At 38.1% G+C, this 20,421-nt stretch overlaps 1 protein-coding gene across 4 annotated transcripts in view; it reads right to left on the bottom strand.

The window, feature by feature from the left end:
* Window positions 1–20,421, bottom strand: part of RYK (receptor like tyrosine kinase) — a 112,330-nt gene that overhangs the window by 86,438 nt on the left and 5,471 nt on the right. The window contains exon 1 of one of the 4 annotated variants that reach the window (XM_060395635.1): window positions 4,286–20,337. The exons of the other annotated variants lie outside the window; for them this stretch is intronic. Within the exon in view, the coding sequence (XP_060251618.1) occupies window positions 4,286–4,451 (166 nt within the window). The 5' untranslated portion in view covers window positions 4,452–20,337. Of the gene's footprint in view, window positions 1–4,285; window positions 20,338–20,421 lie in introns of those variants that run through there. 4 annotated transcript variants of the gene reach the window in all.

Genomic DNA, 20,421 nt, shown 5'->3' with positions numbered 1-20,421 from the left:
ATCCAAAAGAACTGAAAGAATAAAAGCAGGGAATAAGAGCTCTCAATTGATTTACTGTTATTTATAGTTGTGGGTAGGTGTCCCTCCAGTAACGGATGACACGTATTCCACACATGGGAGGGAAAAAGATACAGGGGAGGCCAAACAAAATGTAAATTTCCTATTGACTGAGCCTCATACCATGAGTTTAAAACGCCTTGTGGTGTGCAAAGAGGTCAAGGTGAGGCTCTCATACCTCCTAAGATACCCACTCCAATATTCTTGCCTGGGAAACTCCATGGACAAAGAGGCCTGGCAGCTACAGTCCATGGGGTCGCAAAGAGTCTGACGTGACTGAGCAACTAACACTTTCACCTTCACTTTTCACAACCTGGGTTAAACAAACATCTCCTGGACTAGCCACGCAAACCATGAATCCAAAGAGAAAAACTGATGAAGTGGTCATCATTAAAATTAAAAACTTTGCTCCTCAAAAGATATTGAGAAAATTCAAGTCACAAACTGGGAGAAAATATTCACAGCACATCTATCAAAAGGACTTATTTTTAGAATATGTCAAGATCTCTTATGAACCAAAAATTAAAAGACAACACAATTAAATAAAAAGGGCAAAAGATGTGAACATACATTTTGTAAGAAAAGATATGTAAATAGATGATATGCATATAAAAAGGTGCTATACATCACTATTAACAGTGAAATACAAGTTAAAACCACAATGAGATATGATTTCCACTCAGAAGAATGACTAAACGTTGGCAAGGATGTGGAGCAAATACAACTCTCATACATTGCTAAGAATGGGACAATGTTCAACTACTTTGGAAAAGGGCAGTTTTCTTACAAAGCAAAGTGTACGTCTACTCAGATTCAGTTATTCCACTCCTAGATAATTAACCAAAAGAAATTAAAACATACGATTCCACAAAAAAAACTCATATGTTAACATTGAGAGCACTCTTATTCAGAACAGCAAAAACTGGAAACAACACAAACACCCCTCGGCAGATAGATGAATAGCCAATTGTGTTATATTCATTCACACAATGGAATACTACTTGGCAATGAAAACAAACTGCTGAGATTTTGTAACAAGAGATGACTCTAACAGACCATGAACCAAAGAAACTGTACATCCGGTATTAATTATTTTTATAAAATGTTCTAGGAGCAGGCAAAACTAATTTGTAGTGATAGATCAAATCACTGTGTTATTAAGGGAACTTCCTGGGGTGATGGAAACGTTCTGCATCTAACTAGGGTGATGGTTACATCGGTGTATGTATTTTTCAAAACTTAACCAACTGTACATTTAAGATCTGCATGTTTCATTATATATAAGGTTTACCTAAACTTTTTTAAAGAGGGAGGAAAAAAAAGACTCAACAATAGTTTTTACCTCTCTTTTCTAATCTCAAAAAGTTTGCATACCATAGAAAGTTACTAGCACCAACATAAAGTTTTAGAAAAAAATCATCATAAGGGACCAACAACTTCCAAATTTAAATTTCAAATATCATTCACAGGGAAATAAAGAAATCTGTTCCTAACAAATAACAGTTACAATGTAATTACTGGTAATAATAACAATGATCCTTATTTGCACTTTCCAGACACAGTTTAAAATGTTAAGAGCATCTAGTAAATTCAACTCCACACAAAGCTCCTTCCTAGTGTCTTAGCTACCTCATTCACTGAGATACTGGAACCTGTTAATGAAATTTCTAAACACCCTTCTCCTATGACTTATTATGCCAGACTCCCAATGTACGTGAGGTGAACCCACTCTCAACATGTTCTTCAATGTTCCTTTCATTCCCCAACTCCAACAACCTTTATCCATACCAAAGTAGCCCATCTCTATGGACAGCGGGAATATACAAATTGCTTTACCTCCAAAATCTTGAACTGTAATTATCTCAGTACTTTGGTAGCTCTTCAGTTCCTTCCTTTTATTGTTAAAACAGCTGTTCTCTGGGCTCATACCTTCAGGGTCCATAATCCTCTTGTTTCTCCCACCTGATTATAGCAATCATTTCCTTGTTTTTTCCTTACTGACCTCAACCCCAATTACTGCAATTACTTTCTTAAGAGTACCCTCAACTTTCTCCCACAGCTAAGACACGCATACCCCATCTACAAACACCGGTCTTGAACTGTTTTGACTTCCCTGCTCCTTGTCTTCTCCGGTGCTCTAACTGAGTGCTGCATAATCCTGGATGAAGGCACTCCCACAAATGAGTCACTATAACATGCTTCTATGTTCAACAAATAAATATTTATAAGCTGCTGACAGTTTGGAGCCCTGTGGTCCATATCTATAAACACTTAATGGCCACCAAAATAAAAACTGAAAATTTTAAATTCACTACCCTAGATTTAGGTATTGAAACTATAATATAGTAATACTGTAAAACTGTAATACAACTGCAAACAGAGTTGCTGTTTCCTGATTAGATTTTGAGAGAATTTGTTTTGAAATAGCCATTCTTTACTAAGGTAGTTATTCCTAGTTTGAAAGGATTTTAATTTCTTCAAAGAAGCCATTAAAATGAAGTTCAAATTTTCACCCATCAAATCAGTAAATCTAGTTTGTTCTGTCATAAAATATATTCCTAAACATCAATTAGCGTATCAGTGGTTAGGAAATAAAAATACCAGTACAACATATTAATAGAAACTGTGTCAGTTAACATTTGAATCTTCCCAGACATGGGGAACTAGAATAGCAGGTAAAGAACTATAACTTTCACTGGAAAAGGAAAAGACCCTCACTTAGTTCAGCTGCTGCCAGGCAGGAGTCCCCCTCAGCCCTATTTTAAGAAAGCTAAAACAGTGAAAACGAAAACTAAAAATAAGCATCCGCACAAAAGGTTCTCTGCTCAGAGGAGCACCACCAGTCTCTGTGTGGTTCCTAGTCCCAGGAAGCTGCACGTTCTCTTATGCCCAACTTGATGGCAGCCCCACCAGCTCAGAAAGCAGCTCTCATCTGCACTACCTCAAAATCATGCAAGCCAGTGATTTCCATCCTATTATTTTTTAACATCTTTACCTCTCTTCTGAAGCTGCCTCAGCCACCCTAAGTGGTTTGACCAAGCTGTTCAAGTTATCCCATAAGGTACCAATTATGCTTTTATTAGTACTTGGTTTGAAAATTGCAGAGGTCTTGAATGGTTTGCCCTTAACCTTATTTTTCCCATAATTCCTGTTATTTTTAATGATTTCGAAATCTTAAAGGTTTTTGTTTGTTAGAAATGCATTTGATGTTGGAACAGAAATGCTTATATTCTTTCAATACAATACTGAATGTTAGATAGGGTGTAGCAAGCAAGCAATTTATGAACATATATCAATGATTTATAAATGTTTATACTCTAACCCAGTAAATCCAATTCTAAAAATTCATCCTTAGAAAACCAAATATAGACACAAACATTTATGCATAAAGATATTAGTCAAAATTATATTTAAAACTGAAGAAAAGTAACAATATAAATTACCACTAACAGAGCCATGATCAATAAACTATAATACATCCATAACAGAGAACAACAGTTTTCAACAATTTCTTTGGAGGAGAGAGATGGTGTTCCAAGCCACTGCACCCTTTAGTCAAATCTCTCTCTGCTCACCCACGAGACATACTGAAATTCCCCTTTGAAGACAGGTTTTAGCCACTAAAAAAATTACTGGAAAAGACTATGAAGCCATCAATAAGACTATTATAAATAAATTTTAACAAATTGAGTTTTGCTTATAATAACATTAAATAAGGACAGGCAAGATACATACTATACATAGTAAATTTTAAATAATGTCTGTCATTTATAATGGGTCTCTTGCATAAAACAGATGTTCAATAAACATCTGGTAAATTAAACGTACATACTAATGCCATTTGCAGCAACATGGATGGACCTAGAGAGTGGCATCCTAAGTGGAGTAACTCAGAAAGAGAAGGAGAAATGACATCCCTTAAATGCGGAATCTAAAAAGAAATGAGAAAAATGAACTTAGCAAACAGAGACGCACAGACTTAGAAGACAAGCTTATTGGTTGCCTGTGTTGTTTTAGTCACTAAGTTGTGTCTGACTCTCTGCGATTAAGTGAGATAGAGTCTGACTCTTTGCGATTAAGTAAGTCAGGTAGAGAAAGATAAATACTATATGATATCACTTTATGATAAATCTAAAAAATGATACAAAGGAATTTATTTACAGAACAGAAACAGACTCACAGATATAGAAAACCAGCCTGCGGTCACCAAAGGGGACAGTGTGTTTACCTGTCTGCACACGCTCAGTCGTGTCTGACTCTTGGCAACTCCCTGGACGGTCGCCCACCAGGCTCCCCATCCATGGGAGTTTCCAGGCAAGAGTACTGGAGTGGGTTGCCATTTCCTCCTCCAGGGGATCTTCCCGACTCAGGGATCTAGCCCACGCCTCCTGCATCTCCTGCACTGCACACAGATTCTTCACCCGTTGAGCCACCAGGCTATTAAAAAAGTGGGCAGAGTAAATCAGGAGTTTGGGATCAGCGTATACACACTACTATATATAAGATAAATAAACAAGGACCTACTGTATAGCACAGAGAACTATATTCAATATCTTGTAATACCCTATAATGGAAAGGAATCTAAAGGAATATATACAAATTCAGAATATATATTCAGTTATAACTGAATAAATAATATATAACTGAATCACTCTGCTGTATAACTGAAACCAATATAACATGGTAAATTAACTATACTTCAATTTTTAAAAAGATTTCTAAAAAAAGACGAGAACCTTCATTTTTTAAAAGACTAAATTTATATACATAATGTGTGGGTTCCATTTCTCAAAACAGAAAGAAATACCAAAAAATATGAACAGTAATTGATTTTAAATGGTAATTTATGGGTTATGCTTTTATCCTTTTTCTTATATTTTTCATGAGTTAAGTTAAACTGGGAAAAATAAAAATTAATTTTCAAAATCACGTTTAAAGAAATATTCAGTCAGCTGCAGCAATTCACTAAACAAAAACCCAACTGCTGTGTAAAATAATACATGAAGGCCAGTAAAAGCTAGAGAAAAGGCCCTCAAGTGACAAAATTCAATTAAAAAATCACATTGGTAGAGATATCTTTGATATATTAAGATTAACATAGTAATAGCAAATTACTAATGACTAAAACACCTTTCCCTCAACTTAAAATAGCCAACCAAAAGGCTGTCATTGTTGCTGTTCAGTCACTAAGTCATGTCTGAGTCTTTGTGACCCGTAGACTGTAGCCCACCAGGCTCCCCTGGGATTTCCCAGGCAAGAATACTGAAGTGGGTTGCCATTTCCTTCTCCAAGGGATCTTCCCAACCCAGGGATCAAACCCTCATCTCCTGCATTGGCAGGCAGATTCTTTACCATTGAGCTACCAGCGAAGCCCCAACCAAAAGGTAAAATTTGGAAAAGCATTACAAAGTGAAAAAGATCAAAGCTCAGAATTTCACCATTCAACAGTGACAATGGGGCTGAAATGAGAAGAAAATCCTTGAACCACCCAGGCTCACTGTCTGAATGAGGATAACCTGGGAAATCCTAAAGATGATAGGGAAGGCAACAGAGCAATAGGTTTCAGGGGAATCAGAAGTGTACCAAGAATTTATATTCCCAGACAAATTCTCATCATGTGCAAAGACAATAGATTCTCAAAAAAATACCAATTATGTATCCTCCTCCATAAAAGTCACTCCAAAACATACTGAGACATTAACAGCACTTTTATTTTTAACATGAGATCATCATTTTATACTGAGAAAAGGTTTATCACGCATAATAATTCTAGTATAATAATTATGAATATAGCTCTAAATCAAAATGTAGAATCCAAAAAAATCTCTAAATATTAGAAATGCAAAAAAAAAAAAACCCAATGTAATCAATTTTCCCAAAATAACAGAAATATGAGGAGAATCCAATATATGTTTAATCATGTTACGAAACTATCAGCCTATGGCTGATCTTAGCACATAGATATGTGTATCTCCATCCACAATTAATATGGAGGAGTAGACATGTAGACATATCAAGACCATACTTTTAAAGGAAATTCAATTCTTCCAAAGCAACCATAAGAGATTTAAAAAAAGGTGATCAGCTATAAGGAAAAGCACAATAAGTTTGTAAAGAAGAAAATGTTTAGTCCGCAACCTAACCACAGGGGAGGGAGGGAAAATATAACGTTATAGGTCCTGATGTACCATCTATCTCAAAGAGTTACCTGTATCCTAAGATTTCAACTGCATAAAGAAAAATGAGAACATGGAAAAATGCTGGAAAGATATTTACCAAAGACTCCCAATGCATAGTTAAATAATGTGTACTTTTCTTCTTTTTTACAGTCCTGTATACTTTCCAAATGGCGTATGTTTTTATTCAGATAATCAGGCAATAGTTAGTAAAATAAAAAGAATTTTAAACAAACTGATTTTTTTAAAAAAGATGAAATCTGTAAAGACTATGATACATGTATTCCTGAATGTAATCTTTATTCTTCCCTTCCCCATCATGCTCAAAACAATTTTTAAGAAAGAGAAAAGTAATAGACAATTGAAGACAGGATCTAGGTAATCTACTCCTTTCTAACTGCCACTAATCACTAGTGTTTCCAGTATGACCTAACAATTAAACGCAGTCTCAAAGCAGGGCCAGCAGATGGCAGGGTTTATCACTGTCTAGGAGTGGTGCTGTAGCTTCTGCAGAGAAGTGGGCCATGAGGAATGGTTAGAGAGGGTAGTGAAGGAAACCGTTCATTCAGTGATGCTTTACTCAGGCAGTTGTGCACAAGCCAGGGAAAGGGCAACTTTAAGAGACCAGGAAACAGCCTGGTTCTGGTGGAAGGGAGTGACTAAGAGTAGGTTGGGGTACCCTGATCACAGCAAGGAAGTTCCAAGGGCTGAGAAAAGGACCAAGTCCAAACAGGCCGTTTCAATGAGTGCCTTATTTAGAAAAGCACCAGCACAGCCACAAGTAACAAGTGAGAAAAAAAAAAAATCATAGTAATGTTAATATCCTCGAGGATAAAGGGAGGGAAATAATGAAAACAACTCACTGAGGCTCATCTTACAACTCAGTGACTCCAACAACCCTAACGGGTCAAAGGTCCTATAAGTAAATCTCAATGATATAAAAAGAGAAGAGGATGCTGAGTCACTATTCTAGGGCAAAATAATCAAAAATCAAAGTAACAAATGAAGGATATATGCATGATAAAAGCTGGTCCCCTAATGAACAATCCAAAAAGGAAATAAAGAAAACAATTTCAATCAATTAAACTAAGAGATAAAAAGTTTTATACACTGAAAACTACAAAACTGCTGAAATTAAAGAAGACCTAAGCAAACGGAAAGACATCCCATCTTCATGCACTGGAAGACTTATTATTACTATTGCTAAGGTAGCAATACTACCCAAAGGGATATAGCAGTACAATCCCTATCAAAATTGTAACTGCCCTTTTTGCAGAAAATAGAAAAGTAGATTCTCAAATTAATATGGAAATGCAAGTAGCCTCCAACAGCCAAAAGAGTCTTGAAACAGAACACGTCTGAGTTACGTTTTCCAGCTGCAAAACTTACAATAAAGCCAGAGAAACCAAGACAGTGTGGTAACAGCATAATGACAGATCTCTAGACTGATGGAAGAAAACTGAGAGTAAGGAAATAAGCCTATATATTTCTACCCAATTGACTTTTTTCCTTAGTTTTTTTTTTTTTAATTTTAATGGAGTACAGTTGACTTACAATGCTTTGTTAGTTTCAGATATATGACACAGTGATTCAGTTATACATTCATTCTTTTCTAGATTCTTGAATATAGATTATCCGAGAATATTGAGTAGAATTCCCTGTGCTATACAGTAGGCCCTTGTTGCTTATCTATCTTTTCGATTAATTTTTACATAGCTTAAGTTCAATAGTTAAAAAGTTTAAAGTTTTAAAGTTTTACACAATTGATGCAGGTATAATCAGGCCTTTAATATAAAATATTGTGCAACCAGAGATATCGGTCACTTAGCAGTTATTGCTTCTTCCCAATCAGCATAAAAGACTTAGCCAATTAATGCAGAATTTAAGGAACCAGAAAAACACTAATTTTAAACAAACTACAAAAATATCTTGCAATGAAATTGGCAATGTTTCTCTATGCAACTTTTAAAAGGGGAAATGTGTTCTGTAGGGTAAATTTAGGTTTCTTGGCAGAGTGTTTCAATCATGTGTAAACATTGGCTCCATTAGCTAGTATTGGAACAGAACAAAACCCATAGTTATTTTAACCATCATCAAAAGTGGTACTCAGTTCCTCAGGAACTATACGGTAAAGGATGTGTTATGATGCACGGCAAAGAAGCAATAGATAGGAGGGAGTGGGGCACAAGGGCAAACCTGGGAACCCCTGTAAGGCCAAGGCTGTTCATGACCTCAAAAATCCACCTGATGTCCAAGTAGACATCTAGCCTACTGATTTTTGGCAAGTGTGCCAAGACTGCTTAATGGGGAAAGAACAGCCTCTTTAACAGATGGTCCTGGGACAACTGGATATCCATATGCAAAAAGAATGAAATTACCTCAGCCACATATAAAAACTGACTCAAAATAAATCAACCACCTAAATATAACACCTAAAACTATAAAACTCTTAGAGAAAAGTATAGGGATAAAATTTTATGACCTTGGATTTAACAATGGATTCTTAAATATGACGCTAAAAGCAAGAGTAACAGAAGAAAAATAGATAAATTGGACTTCATAAAACCCTCTGCACATCCAAAGCCATTATCAAGGTGAAGACAACCTAGAAAATGGAGGAAAATGTTGCAAATCATCTATCTGATAAGGGTCTAGTGTCCACAATACATAAAGAACTCTTACAACCCAACAACAGAAAGACAATTTAATAATGGGCAAGGGGGACTTCCCCGGTAGTCCAGTGGTTGAGAATCCACCTTCCAACGCAGAGGACGATGGGTTGATTCCCAGTCGGGGAATTAAGATCCCACATGGGGTGGGGCCACTAAGTCCACACACCACAGCTAGAGAGGGGCCTGCATGCCACAGCGAAGATCCTGTGCACCGCAGCACAGATCCTGTGTGCTGCAACTGAGACTCACGAAGCCAAATCAATAAATATTTTTTTTTAATGGGCAGAGGACCTGAATAGACATTTCTCCAAAGAAAACACACCAACAGCCAACAAACATGTGACTATCATTTGTCATGAGAGAAATACAGATCAAAACTACAATGAGGTATCCCTTTACACTCACTAGGATAGCTTTAATTAAAAAAACAAACAGAAAACTGCAAGCGTTAGCAAGGATATGGAGAAGTTGGAACTTTTGTACACTGTGATGGGACCACAAAAAGGCTCAGTCGCTGGAAAAAAAAAAAAAAAGTTTGGTGGTTCTTCAAAAAGTTAAAACAGAGAATTACTACATGACCCACTCTCAGGTATATATCCAAAATTGAAAATAGATAATCAAGTACTTAACACACACGTTCACAGCAGCACTATTCACAACAGTAAAGATGTGGCGACAGCCCAAGTGTCCATCAAAATACGAAGGAATAAACCAATTTTGGTATCTACCCAGAACGGAACACTATTCGGTCATGGAAGGGAATGAAGGACTGACACGTACCACAGTGTGAACGAACTCCCAAAACACAGCGCCGGAAAGAAGCCAGACAGAAAACGTCTCACATTTTATTAGCCCATTTGTGTGAAATATCCAGCACAGATAAATCCACATAGATAAATGGAACACAAACTGGTGGCTGCAAGAGGCTGAAGAGAGAGGAAGATGGGAAAAAACTGCTTAATGGGTAAGGACTTTTACTCTGGAGCAATGGGAATGCTTTGAAACTAGACAGGGTTGGTGGTTGCACAACATGATAGATAAACTAAATGTCACTGAATTATTTCTTCACTTTACAAAGGTGAATTTTATGTCATGTGAACATCACCCAATAAATTATTATTTTTAAAAAAGAAAAGAAAAAAAGCTGACCCCTACCCCATAAACGCAAAGGGAGTGTGCTAACACTGTTTTCCAGCGACCGGAAAGGATCCTGAGGAAAATTTCACTCACAAGAGGAAATCAGGTTTCAGTTAAGCTGAGGAGAAAAAGCAGCACTGTGAAAGAGTCAGAGGAGACCTCAAAACAAAACTTGAGTTCCACAAGATAAAAATGAAAGGGCCAACAGAAAAGAGGACAGAGCAGGCCAACAAGCAGATGGAAAGTGGAACGCGACTGCTGGAGAGCAGACAGGAACAAGGGTGAGCAGTCGTGGACTGAAAGGCAGCACTCTAGTCTTAAAATTATAGAACTGTCCTCTCCTAAGATGAAAAACATTTCAGTTCTTCAACTATCATAACCAGACTTAAATTTCTCACTGCCAATTCTAGCATAGTAGGAATGTTACTCTCTTGTTAGAAAATATGGCATTTTATTCGTAAGTTATTTTTAGATAACCCAAATTCCAAGCTGAAAAACGAAAGTTATTTCTATAAAACGCTCAACATCCATCAAGGAAAATTCACTTTCCCCTAAACAATTTTAAGCTCAAGCTTAATTCAAGGCTTATAATCTACATGACCTGGCCTGTGCAGCTTAAGTTCAAATAACACAACAGTTTAAAAACTATTCTAATTGATTTTAAAAGTTAACTATTGGTTTCCTAAGACCACAACAATGGTTGAACGATTAGTGCCAGTGACCAAACCACCTGTCTTCCCTGCTACCTCGCACACCTCTCAAGCAAGGCTGGAATATTAGTGTACTTGTAGGCACTCAAATGTTAGATGCATGAATGGCTGGCTATTGATAAAAATCAATGTCAAAGACGAACATGAGGAATCAGTTAAGGCAAAAAACAAAAGTACTGTAGGAACAGAACTAAAGTGGAGTTTTTGCTAATGAGTAGCTGAGTGACCTTTGGCAATCAATTATTTAACCACCTTCTCCAGGCATCAACTTCCTCAACTATAAAACAAGGGAGTTAAACCAGACAAAGTTAAAGTCCCTCCTCAGCCACAAAATTCTATTATTCTATGATATCACGATGGTTTCCAAAAGTCAGCCAAAACTCTATTATTCTATGATATCATCCATGGTTTCCAAATGTTAGTCAAACTAAAGTTGAAAATTTAGTCAAGATACCCTTCTAGGTTCTGAGGACAATATGGTGTACGAGCCAGAGGAAAAAAAAGGCTAAATCGTTTACTATGTCTGAAGCCACTAAATAGTCTGCATTTTAATCAATGCTCAAATTAAATACAGAGTTCTTGTTTCAGATTTTCCTAGTTTATGGAAACTAACAAACTGAAATGGATACAATAAAGTAATAATTTGTCCACCAGAAGCTCATAAATCTAGCTATAGTCAAATTATACCTAGAAAATTAGCTGAGGCCTAATATTTAACTACATCATAAGAAGAGAATTTACTAATGTTACACTGTAGGAAAGGGGCATCTTTTCTTCAACTCCTATCTAAGGATAGTAACAAAAACATAACCCATAATCTCTAGCACTGTAACATAAAATATGAAGCATGCCCTGCCACAGTGCCAGAATGTTCTATCTGGTAAAATGATACTCTGAAAAACAATTTATCATTGATCCCTGCACTATTTAAAGAAGAAACTTATCTTACCAAGCTCATGTATTGCAAGCGCAGCACTACAGTAGAGGTGAAGTAATTTACTCACAGTCTGACATAACCACCTTTCAATCTCTTTCATAGCCAGTTCCTAACAGGAGCACACACACACTTTCAGTCAGCTGTGCAGCCATTAGTAACTCAGAGTTGGCTGTTACAGCCAGGGAATCAAAGACACAACAGAGACTTCACAAACATTATTCCTCCCTGCAAGCAACTCCAAGTGCAAATTGGAGTCCTTGTCCCAAAGTTACCCGAATTTTTTTTGCCCCAGGCAAGTCACTCAGCTCTCTGCTAAAAGTTAGTTGTATGAGGACAGGGATCTTTATCCGTTTTATTTCACCAAAACATGTCAAGCTTCTAAAATAAGGCCTAGTGTAAACTCAGTAAGTAATTATTCAATGAGTGATAAATGTTGCTACCTAAGGCAATCAATCAAGCAAGTGATATCTAAATGACCCTTCTAACATTCTATGATTTGAGTTTTTATACAAAAACATACAAATCCCCCACCAATAACTAAAATAAATTATTCTGAGGATTATATGGCACTTTCATATACAGCAACTACAGTAACAGACATCCTGTTATACACCGAAAAGCATCTCATTCATGAGGAAACCAACACTCAGAAACATTAATTACTTGCCTGCCCACATATAACAGAAGGAGGAGATAGATTTAAAACTCAAATATGCAGATTTCAAATCCAATATTATCCCACACCATATTATCTACTATAAACCCACATTTTTGCACATGTGCATACATGCTCACATACACAAACCTTAGAACTTTTTCTTGAAATTGGACTGAATTATCTTAACAAATAATCTAAGGAGTTAAACAACTTTTGAAAAAATGCAAACAATTGAAATGATAATCCTCGGACATTTCCACTTCTGGAGGAGACAGAGTAACAGGACCAGATAAACTCTCTCATCTGAAATAATCAAACCCAGACAAATTACATGAGTTCAGAAAGGCAAAGACAGCTAGACTATGTAAGACAAATTTCCAGAGAAGAGAGAGCTGCATAGAGAGAGAATTTCCAAGATCTGCAGAGGGCTGCCCCTCCAGCCTTTGGCTGAGTACTAATCAGAGCATGCATCAGGAAGCTACACAGAACAGAGTAAAAATAAAAGGTTAACAGAGTGTAACACTTCATAGGTTCTGGAATATCACCTTTTCACATCTACCAGACTGGAAAACCTCCTGAGTCACAGGAGAAAGTACACAGAAAGGTCTTGATTCAGAAATACTTAGACCTACACTGAGCCTGCTCCTGTCCTATCTAACAAGTCTAAATACCTAGACCTGAAAAGATCAAACTATTTCCAAGTAACTTAACTGAGCACCAGAATAAAACCTAAAAATATTTACAGAAATATAAAAATATCCAGGACCCAACAGGACAAAATTCATAATGCCTGTATCTAGTCAAAAACTACGAGGCATGCAAAAAAGCAAAATAGATCAACTGAAACCAATGCGGAACTGGGAGATGTTAGAATCAGCTGACATTAAAACAACTACTGTTAACTGTACCCCCACAAAAAGTCAAGAAGAAATATGGAAGACGTAAAAAGACCCAAATCAAATTTCTAGAGATGAAAAAATACACTGGCTAGGGTTAATAGCAGATTAGCATTTCAGAAGATTAGAAATCTGTTTTCCAGCTTTTAATTATTTTGCCAGAATCTCTGTTGAATATTTTATATCCTTCAGCTGTACTGTGGACCAGCAGTCTGCTGAGACAGCTACGTGCCAAGCCACAAGGTAGCCTTAGTGAAGCAGGGACACTAGAGAATTTGATGCGTACAGTGGTCACACGGTTTACATATGGTACAGAGCTATGGAAGCCAAGGTGGGGACATCTCACCGCGGAGCGGAGTTCAAGGGAGAGAGAGTTGGGAAAATTAGGCAACTTCAAAGGAAGCTATTATAACTAATTTATTTACACTTCCATTCGCAAGTTGAATCCAATATCCTTTTGGATAATAACTAAGTGAGCAAAGGGAAATGATCAAAAGAATGACGACTCCAGCAAGGCACAAGATGGGGAATTAAAAAAAAAAAAAAAGCATGATTCATTCACTTACTCATTCACTGAATTTTAACTGAACAGTACCTGACTATGTGCCAGGTACTGTTTCAGGTGCTGGGGATACAGAGCAAAACAATATAAAAGGGTCTCTACTCAAACAGAATTAACTGTCCTACAGAGGGAGATAGAAACAACAAAAGTCAAGTGTTAGCCTCTCAGTCGTGTCTGACTCTTTGCAACCCCTTGGGCTGTAGCTCGCAGGCTCTGTCCATGGAATTCTCCAGGCAACAATATCGGAATGGGCAGTCCCTTCTCTAGAGGCTCTTCCTGACCCAGGGATTCAATCCAGGTCTCTGGCACTGCAAGCAGATTCTTCACCATCTGAGCCACCAGAGAATCCCACCTAAAAGAAAACAAAAGTGACAGAACAGAGTGGCACTGAAGGTCAGCCCTAGAGAGGCAAAGCTCTCTGAGGAGGGAACACTAAGCTGAGACCCAGAAGGCTCCAGCCACGAAAAGATCCGAGGTAAGTACATAAGGCAGAGCAAGAGTTGACTGCAGACCCTAGGGTGAGAAGAACTTGGCACCGAAGGAACTAAACGGCGGTATGGTGGGGTGCAGCGACAAGAGAAGAAGCAGGTGGCAGGCAAGAGTCTCCATATAAACATTAATTTATAAAGCAGGAAGACTAAAGCCTAGATATATGATATTTATGAATTTCTGTTAATTTCTTAGGTGTGATCTTGGTTATTACAAATTTTTAAGAGTCCTTATCTTTTAGACACACACACCGAAGAATATTTTATGCAATTTTCTGAGTTTGCTTCAAAATAATCCAAGCAGAAGACGAGGGGAAGTGATGACAAGGGAGCGGACTGGGAGTGGGGAGGTACCGAACAAACAAAACTGGCCCTGAGTTGATAACTGTTGAAATTGGATAATGGATACATAGAATTTCATTATACTAGTCTGTCTACTCCTGAATGTTCAAAATTCTCCATAATAAATACATTTTTTAAAAGCAAACTTACTTAAAATATAAGTAGAGGTATTAATAAACATAAATGCCCCCTTCACAGGGGAATTTTCAGGGCTGCAAAATTATTCTGTATGATACCACAGTAGATGCATTTGTCAAAAGCCATGTAATTACAACAGAATAAGCTTTAATGCAGCCATGGAATTAAAAGACGCTTACTCCTTGGAAGGAAAGTTATGACCAATCTAGACAGCATACTGAAAAGCAGAGACATTACTTTGCCAACAAAGGTCCGTCTCGTCAAGGCTATGGTTTTTCCGGTGGTCATGTATGGATGTGAGAGTTGGACTGTGAAGAAAGCTGAGCACTGAAGAATTGATGCTTTTGAACTGTGGTGTTGGAGAAGACTCTTGAGAGTCCCTTGGACTGCTAGGAGATCCAACCAGTCTATTCTAAAAGAGATCAGTCCTGGATGTTCTTTGGAAGGAATGATGCTAAAGCTGAAACTCCAGTACTTTGGCCACCTCGTGTGAAGAGTTGACTCATTGGAAAAGACTCTGATGCTGGGAGGGATTGGGGGCAGGAGGAGAAGGGGACGACAGAGGATGAGATGGCTGGATGGCATCACCGACTCGATGGACGCAACTCTGAGTGAACTCCCGGAGTTGGTGATGGACAGGGAGGCCTGGTGTGCTGCAATTCATGGGGTCGCAAAGAGTCGGACACGACTAAGCGACTGAACTGAACTGAAGCCTTAATGTCTGCAAACTTTTTACAAATTCAGGGGGCAGGAGGAGTTGGATGAAGGTAGTCAAAAGCACAAACTTCCAGTTATAAGATAAGTAAGTATTAGGGGTATAATGTATAACATGATAATTAACACTGCTATATGCTATATATGAATGCTGTTAAGTAAATTGAAGAATTCTCACCACAAGGGAAAACACTTTTTTTCTATTTCTTTAATATTGCATCTACATGAGATAATCGTGTTCACTAAACCTACTATGGTAGTTATTTCATGATGTATGTAAGTCAAATCATTATGCTGGCCATGTTAAACTTACACAGTGCTGTATATCAATTATATCTCAACAAAACTGGAAGAAAAAAAATCCACCTATGATCCACCTCCCAGAATTCTGGAAATAAAAGCAAAAATAAACAAATGGGATCTAATTAAAATTAAAAGCTTCTGCACAACAAAGGAAAATATAAGCAAGGTGAAAAGACAGCCTTCTGAATGGGAGAAAATAATAGCAAATGAAACAACTGACAAACAACTAATCTCAAAAATATACAAGCAACTTACACAGCTCAATTACAGAAAAATAAACGACCCAATCAAAAAATGGGCCAAAGAACTAAATAGACATTTCTCCAAAGAAGACATATGGATGGCTAACACACACATGAAAAGATGCTCAACATCACTCATTATTAGAGAAATGCAAATCAAAACCACAATGAGGTACCACTTCACATCAGTCAGAATGTCTGTGATCCAAAAATCTGCAAGTAATAAATGCTGGAGAGGGTGTGGAAAAAAGGGAACCCTCTTACACTGTTGGTGGGAATGCAAACTAGTACAACCACTATGGAAAACAGTGTGGAGATTCCTTAAAAAATTGCAAATAGAACTGCCATATGACCCAGCAATCCCACTGCTGGGCATACACACCAAGGAAACCAGAACAGAAAGAGACACATGTACCCCAATGTTCATCACAGCACTGTTTGTAATAGCCAGGACATGGAAACAACCTAGATGTCCATCAGCAGATGAATGGATAAGAAAGCTGTGGTACATATACACAATGGAGTATTACTCAGCCGTTAAAAAGAATACATTTGAATCAGTTCTGATGAGATGGATGAAACTGGAGCTGATTATACAGAGTGAAGTAAGCCAGAAAGAAAAACACCAATACAGTATACTAACACATATATATGGAATTTAGAAAGATAGCAATGATGACCTTGTATGCAAGACAGCAAAAAAGACACAGATGTGTATAGCAGACTTTTGGACTCAGAGAGAGAGGGAGGGGGTGGGATGATTTGGGAGAATGGCATTGAAACATGTATACTATCATGTAAGAATCGAATCATCAGTCTATGTCCGATGCAGGATACAGCATGCCTGGGGCTGGTGCACGGGGATGACCCAGAGGGATGTTGTGGGGAGGGAGGTGGGAGGGGGGTTCATGTTTGGGAACGCATGTACACCCGTGGTGGATTCATGTCAATGTATGGCAAAACCAATACAGTATTGTAAAGTAAAATAAAGTAAAAAAATAAATAAATAAAAATTTTAAAAAAAGAAAGAAAAAAAATCACGTAGGAGGTCAGAGAATCTGACCTGATGATATACAGAATGTAATAGATGCTCCCTTCCAGAAGCAGCTTTAAGGGATTCAGATGTACCCATAAGCTTTCATCAAGAGGCCCTGCAAAACCCTCAAAGTCTAAGAACCCCCATCAGAGTACACAAAACTTAGTATATGTGGGATCCATACCCTTGTCTAGGGAAAGGCTCTAAGGTTTTCACAAAATAAGTTGAGAACCACTGATATTTCTCTTGACAGCGGCTTCCTAGCTGAAAAGCGAGTTTCCATTGTTTTTAAACCTAATGCCATTTTGGCCTTCCCTGCAAGGACATTACTATGCAGCCATTACCACAAATAAGTTACCACCAGTGAATTTTACGATTCTGAAAGAAAGTTGTGACAGATACTCAAATAACAAGAAAGATGGCAAATTATGTCTAAGTCTCCTTTACAATTTCACCTTGTTAAAATACTGTATTTCATTTAGTCTAAATGCACCATTATTTTTTGTGCCATTAAGAAAGAGAAAAGGCTGTCAATTACCTGATGACTCACCACTGATTGTAAAATGATTCCAATTTCAGAGATGTTCAAATGTGAAAAAGCCGTACATCTTATAATTCATGAGACATACTGTCCAAAAACCTCATTGGCTGGACCCCATCTCAGATCTCCTAAACAAATTGCTCAGAGTAGGTCTCTGAATCTATATTTTGCTTAAGCCCCTCGGATGACTCTGGCTGGATAAAGACTATGTAAACTGTTAACTTTCAGAGGCAGCATAGTAGAGAAAGCATGCACTTTAGAGTCACACAGCCCCAGACATCTCTGTGACCTCCAGCAAACTGTGTAATTTCCCAGAGTCTCAGCTTTATCTATTAAAAAATGCCAATGCCATCTACTGCCAACAGTTGATAAATAAAAGAAATTAAGTGAAACTGATGACACAGAGCAAGACATATTTATATAAGAACACGTTCATTATTTATGAACAAGATAGAACATATTTGTCTTAAGAACAAGAATGAGACCTCTGAAATTACTTTTCAAAAATAGTCTGCCACTCAACACTGTTAACACAGTTGAGAATTTTCAGTAAATGGTTTATTATGTAATTCAGCAATACACACATTTGTTTTGGCACACCACATTTTTAGAGGTCCTACATAAATAAAGCTGTTTATAACATCTTGATTAGAAAATATTATACTTGGTATACATCAACAATAACACAGAAAAAAAAACATAGTTTTAAGCGTAATACAATTTCAGAGTAGGTAATGGCTCTATTTCATGTCAAGGTTTTGTTTTGTTTTAGTACATATAGCTGGCAAGTTTTTTCAGAACACTGGCATAAGTGTGTTAAAACCCCAAAAGTAGTCATGTGGAACTTCTCAATTCAGGATGCTCAAAAAACACAAACAAACACCCATGTTTCATTTGTTTCTAAAGTGACCCTTAAAGTCCAAACAGTATTTCAGGCAGCACCTTCAGAACAGACGAGTCACTCAGGATGTGACTCACAGGAGACAGGTTTAGCCATAACTGGACAGTTCTCCCACATGTGTAGAATGAAGATGGGGAAAAAAAAATTCAAAACCCACAACTGCACGATGTCTCAGTGTTGCTCTCCCAAAGAACACATGGATTCAAATTAACACTATATCAATACCACCAACCCTACTCAAAACATCCAGGCTTAGGAGCATGCTGCAGGGCGCTAACCCACCTCCACCAGCACCCACCTCCTCAGAGTCTGAGCAGCAGCAGGACAGGCCCCACAGCAGCAGAAAGAACACGCTCACTGCTCCCCTACCCCAAACACTTGAGGTTGAAAAGGAAGAGAGTGCTGGGAGAAAAACGGCTCATCTCATTTTTCTTTTCCTTCAACCATTTTCAATAAGAAAAAGCTGCCCAAATCTGAAACTTTGATTCCTCTCTGCCTCCTCCCTTTTCTTTAGCCCTCCATTCTCCCCAACTGAGTCTTCTCCAAACTCCCTGTGAGTTCCCCATAAACCCATCCCACACCCTCAACTGCCCTAGCTGATCCCCTAGTGGCTCAGATGGTAAAGAATCTGCCTGCAACATGGGAGACCTGGGTTCAATCCCTAGGTTGGGAAGATCCCCTGGAGGAGGGCATGGCAACCCACTCCAGTATTCTTGCCTGGAGAATCCCCATGGACAGAGGAGCATGGCGGGCTACAGTCCATGGGGTGGCAAAGAGTCAGACACGACTGAGCGACTAGCACAGCACAACAAGGCTGACTCTGTTCCATTCCCCTGATCCATCTTTCCAGCCTGCAAGCCACACTTTGACTGGGGCCAAAGCTGTCTTCTCTATAACCCTTCTGTGTACTTTCCTTTCCTAAATTCTATAGTTTCACGTTACCTATAAAATAAAATTCAAATTCCTAATCTAATTTCAACCTACCTCTCAGCTTTATATTCTGCACTCCCTGGTTTTGCCAAATTCTCTCATCTTAGCCACATTAAATTGTCCCTACTCCTTGAGTTCACACATACCTGCTTCCATACATCTCTGGCTTTGTGCTATTTTTTCTGCCTGACATGAAACGCTCCTCTGTTCTGTCTTTCAAGCTCATCTTTGGAGATGAGACTCAAATGTCCCCTTTTCTAGAAAAACCTTCCCTAAACCCCATAAGACCCTCCACCCTTCTACAGTCAAAGGCAATCATTCCCACGATAACTTACATCAATCAGAAGTATAACTCATATCTTAATGTTAGAGTTGTAGCTACAACTGTTAGTCTCTCCTACGAAATTTCGAGTTCCTTAAGAGAAGGAATTTAGTAACTTTGAATTGCCATTTTCTACCACAGTATGTGGTACTTGGTTGGGCTTCAAAAATTTTTACTGGACTAATTCGAGAAGCAATGATCTCAACTAGTATTAAACTGATTTTAAATAAGATGTTAACAATGCTTAACTCTTCCAGAGGGTACTTTATTTTAATGGAGAGGCAGTTATCCAGAGTGAATTCCTAATTGGTGGGAGGCAGAGTCTGTTCTCGGAAGTCCCCTAGACTCCTACAGATGCCCTACCACCAGCATCTCTGCTATCACGACCAGTTTATACCATACCCCCCATCCGTCAGCAAATGTTTCCCACACCCTAGCACTGCCCCAGCCACAGACAATTTTCACCAGCTCTGGACTTCCAGGGAACTCAACTATCAGAATTACCAATTAGACAGCGAACAGGAGAGAACGTGGATAATAGTGAAGACAATGAGCACGTGTGGCAGCAGGCTTGTCAATTCTACTCCTTAAGAGTTTCAGTTAATCACAGCTCCTCCAGAGCTGACAGAGAGGCAATATAGATTCTGGCCTGGGTTAAG

Source organism: Ovis aries, chromosome 1, assembly GCF_016772045.2.
Source record: "Ovis aries strain OAR_USU_Benz2616 breed Rambouillet chromosome 1, ARS-UI_Ramb_v3.0, whole genome shotgun sequence".
Classification (NCBI taxonomy): domain Eukaryota; kingdom Metazoa; phylum Chordata; class Mammalia; order Artiodactyla; family Bovidae; genus Ovis; species Ovis aries.
This window is presented reverse-complemented; position numbering and strand designations above follow the sequence as displayed.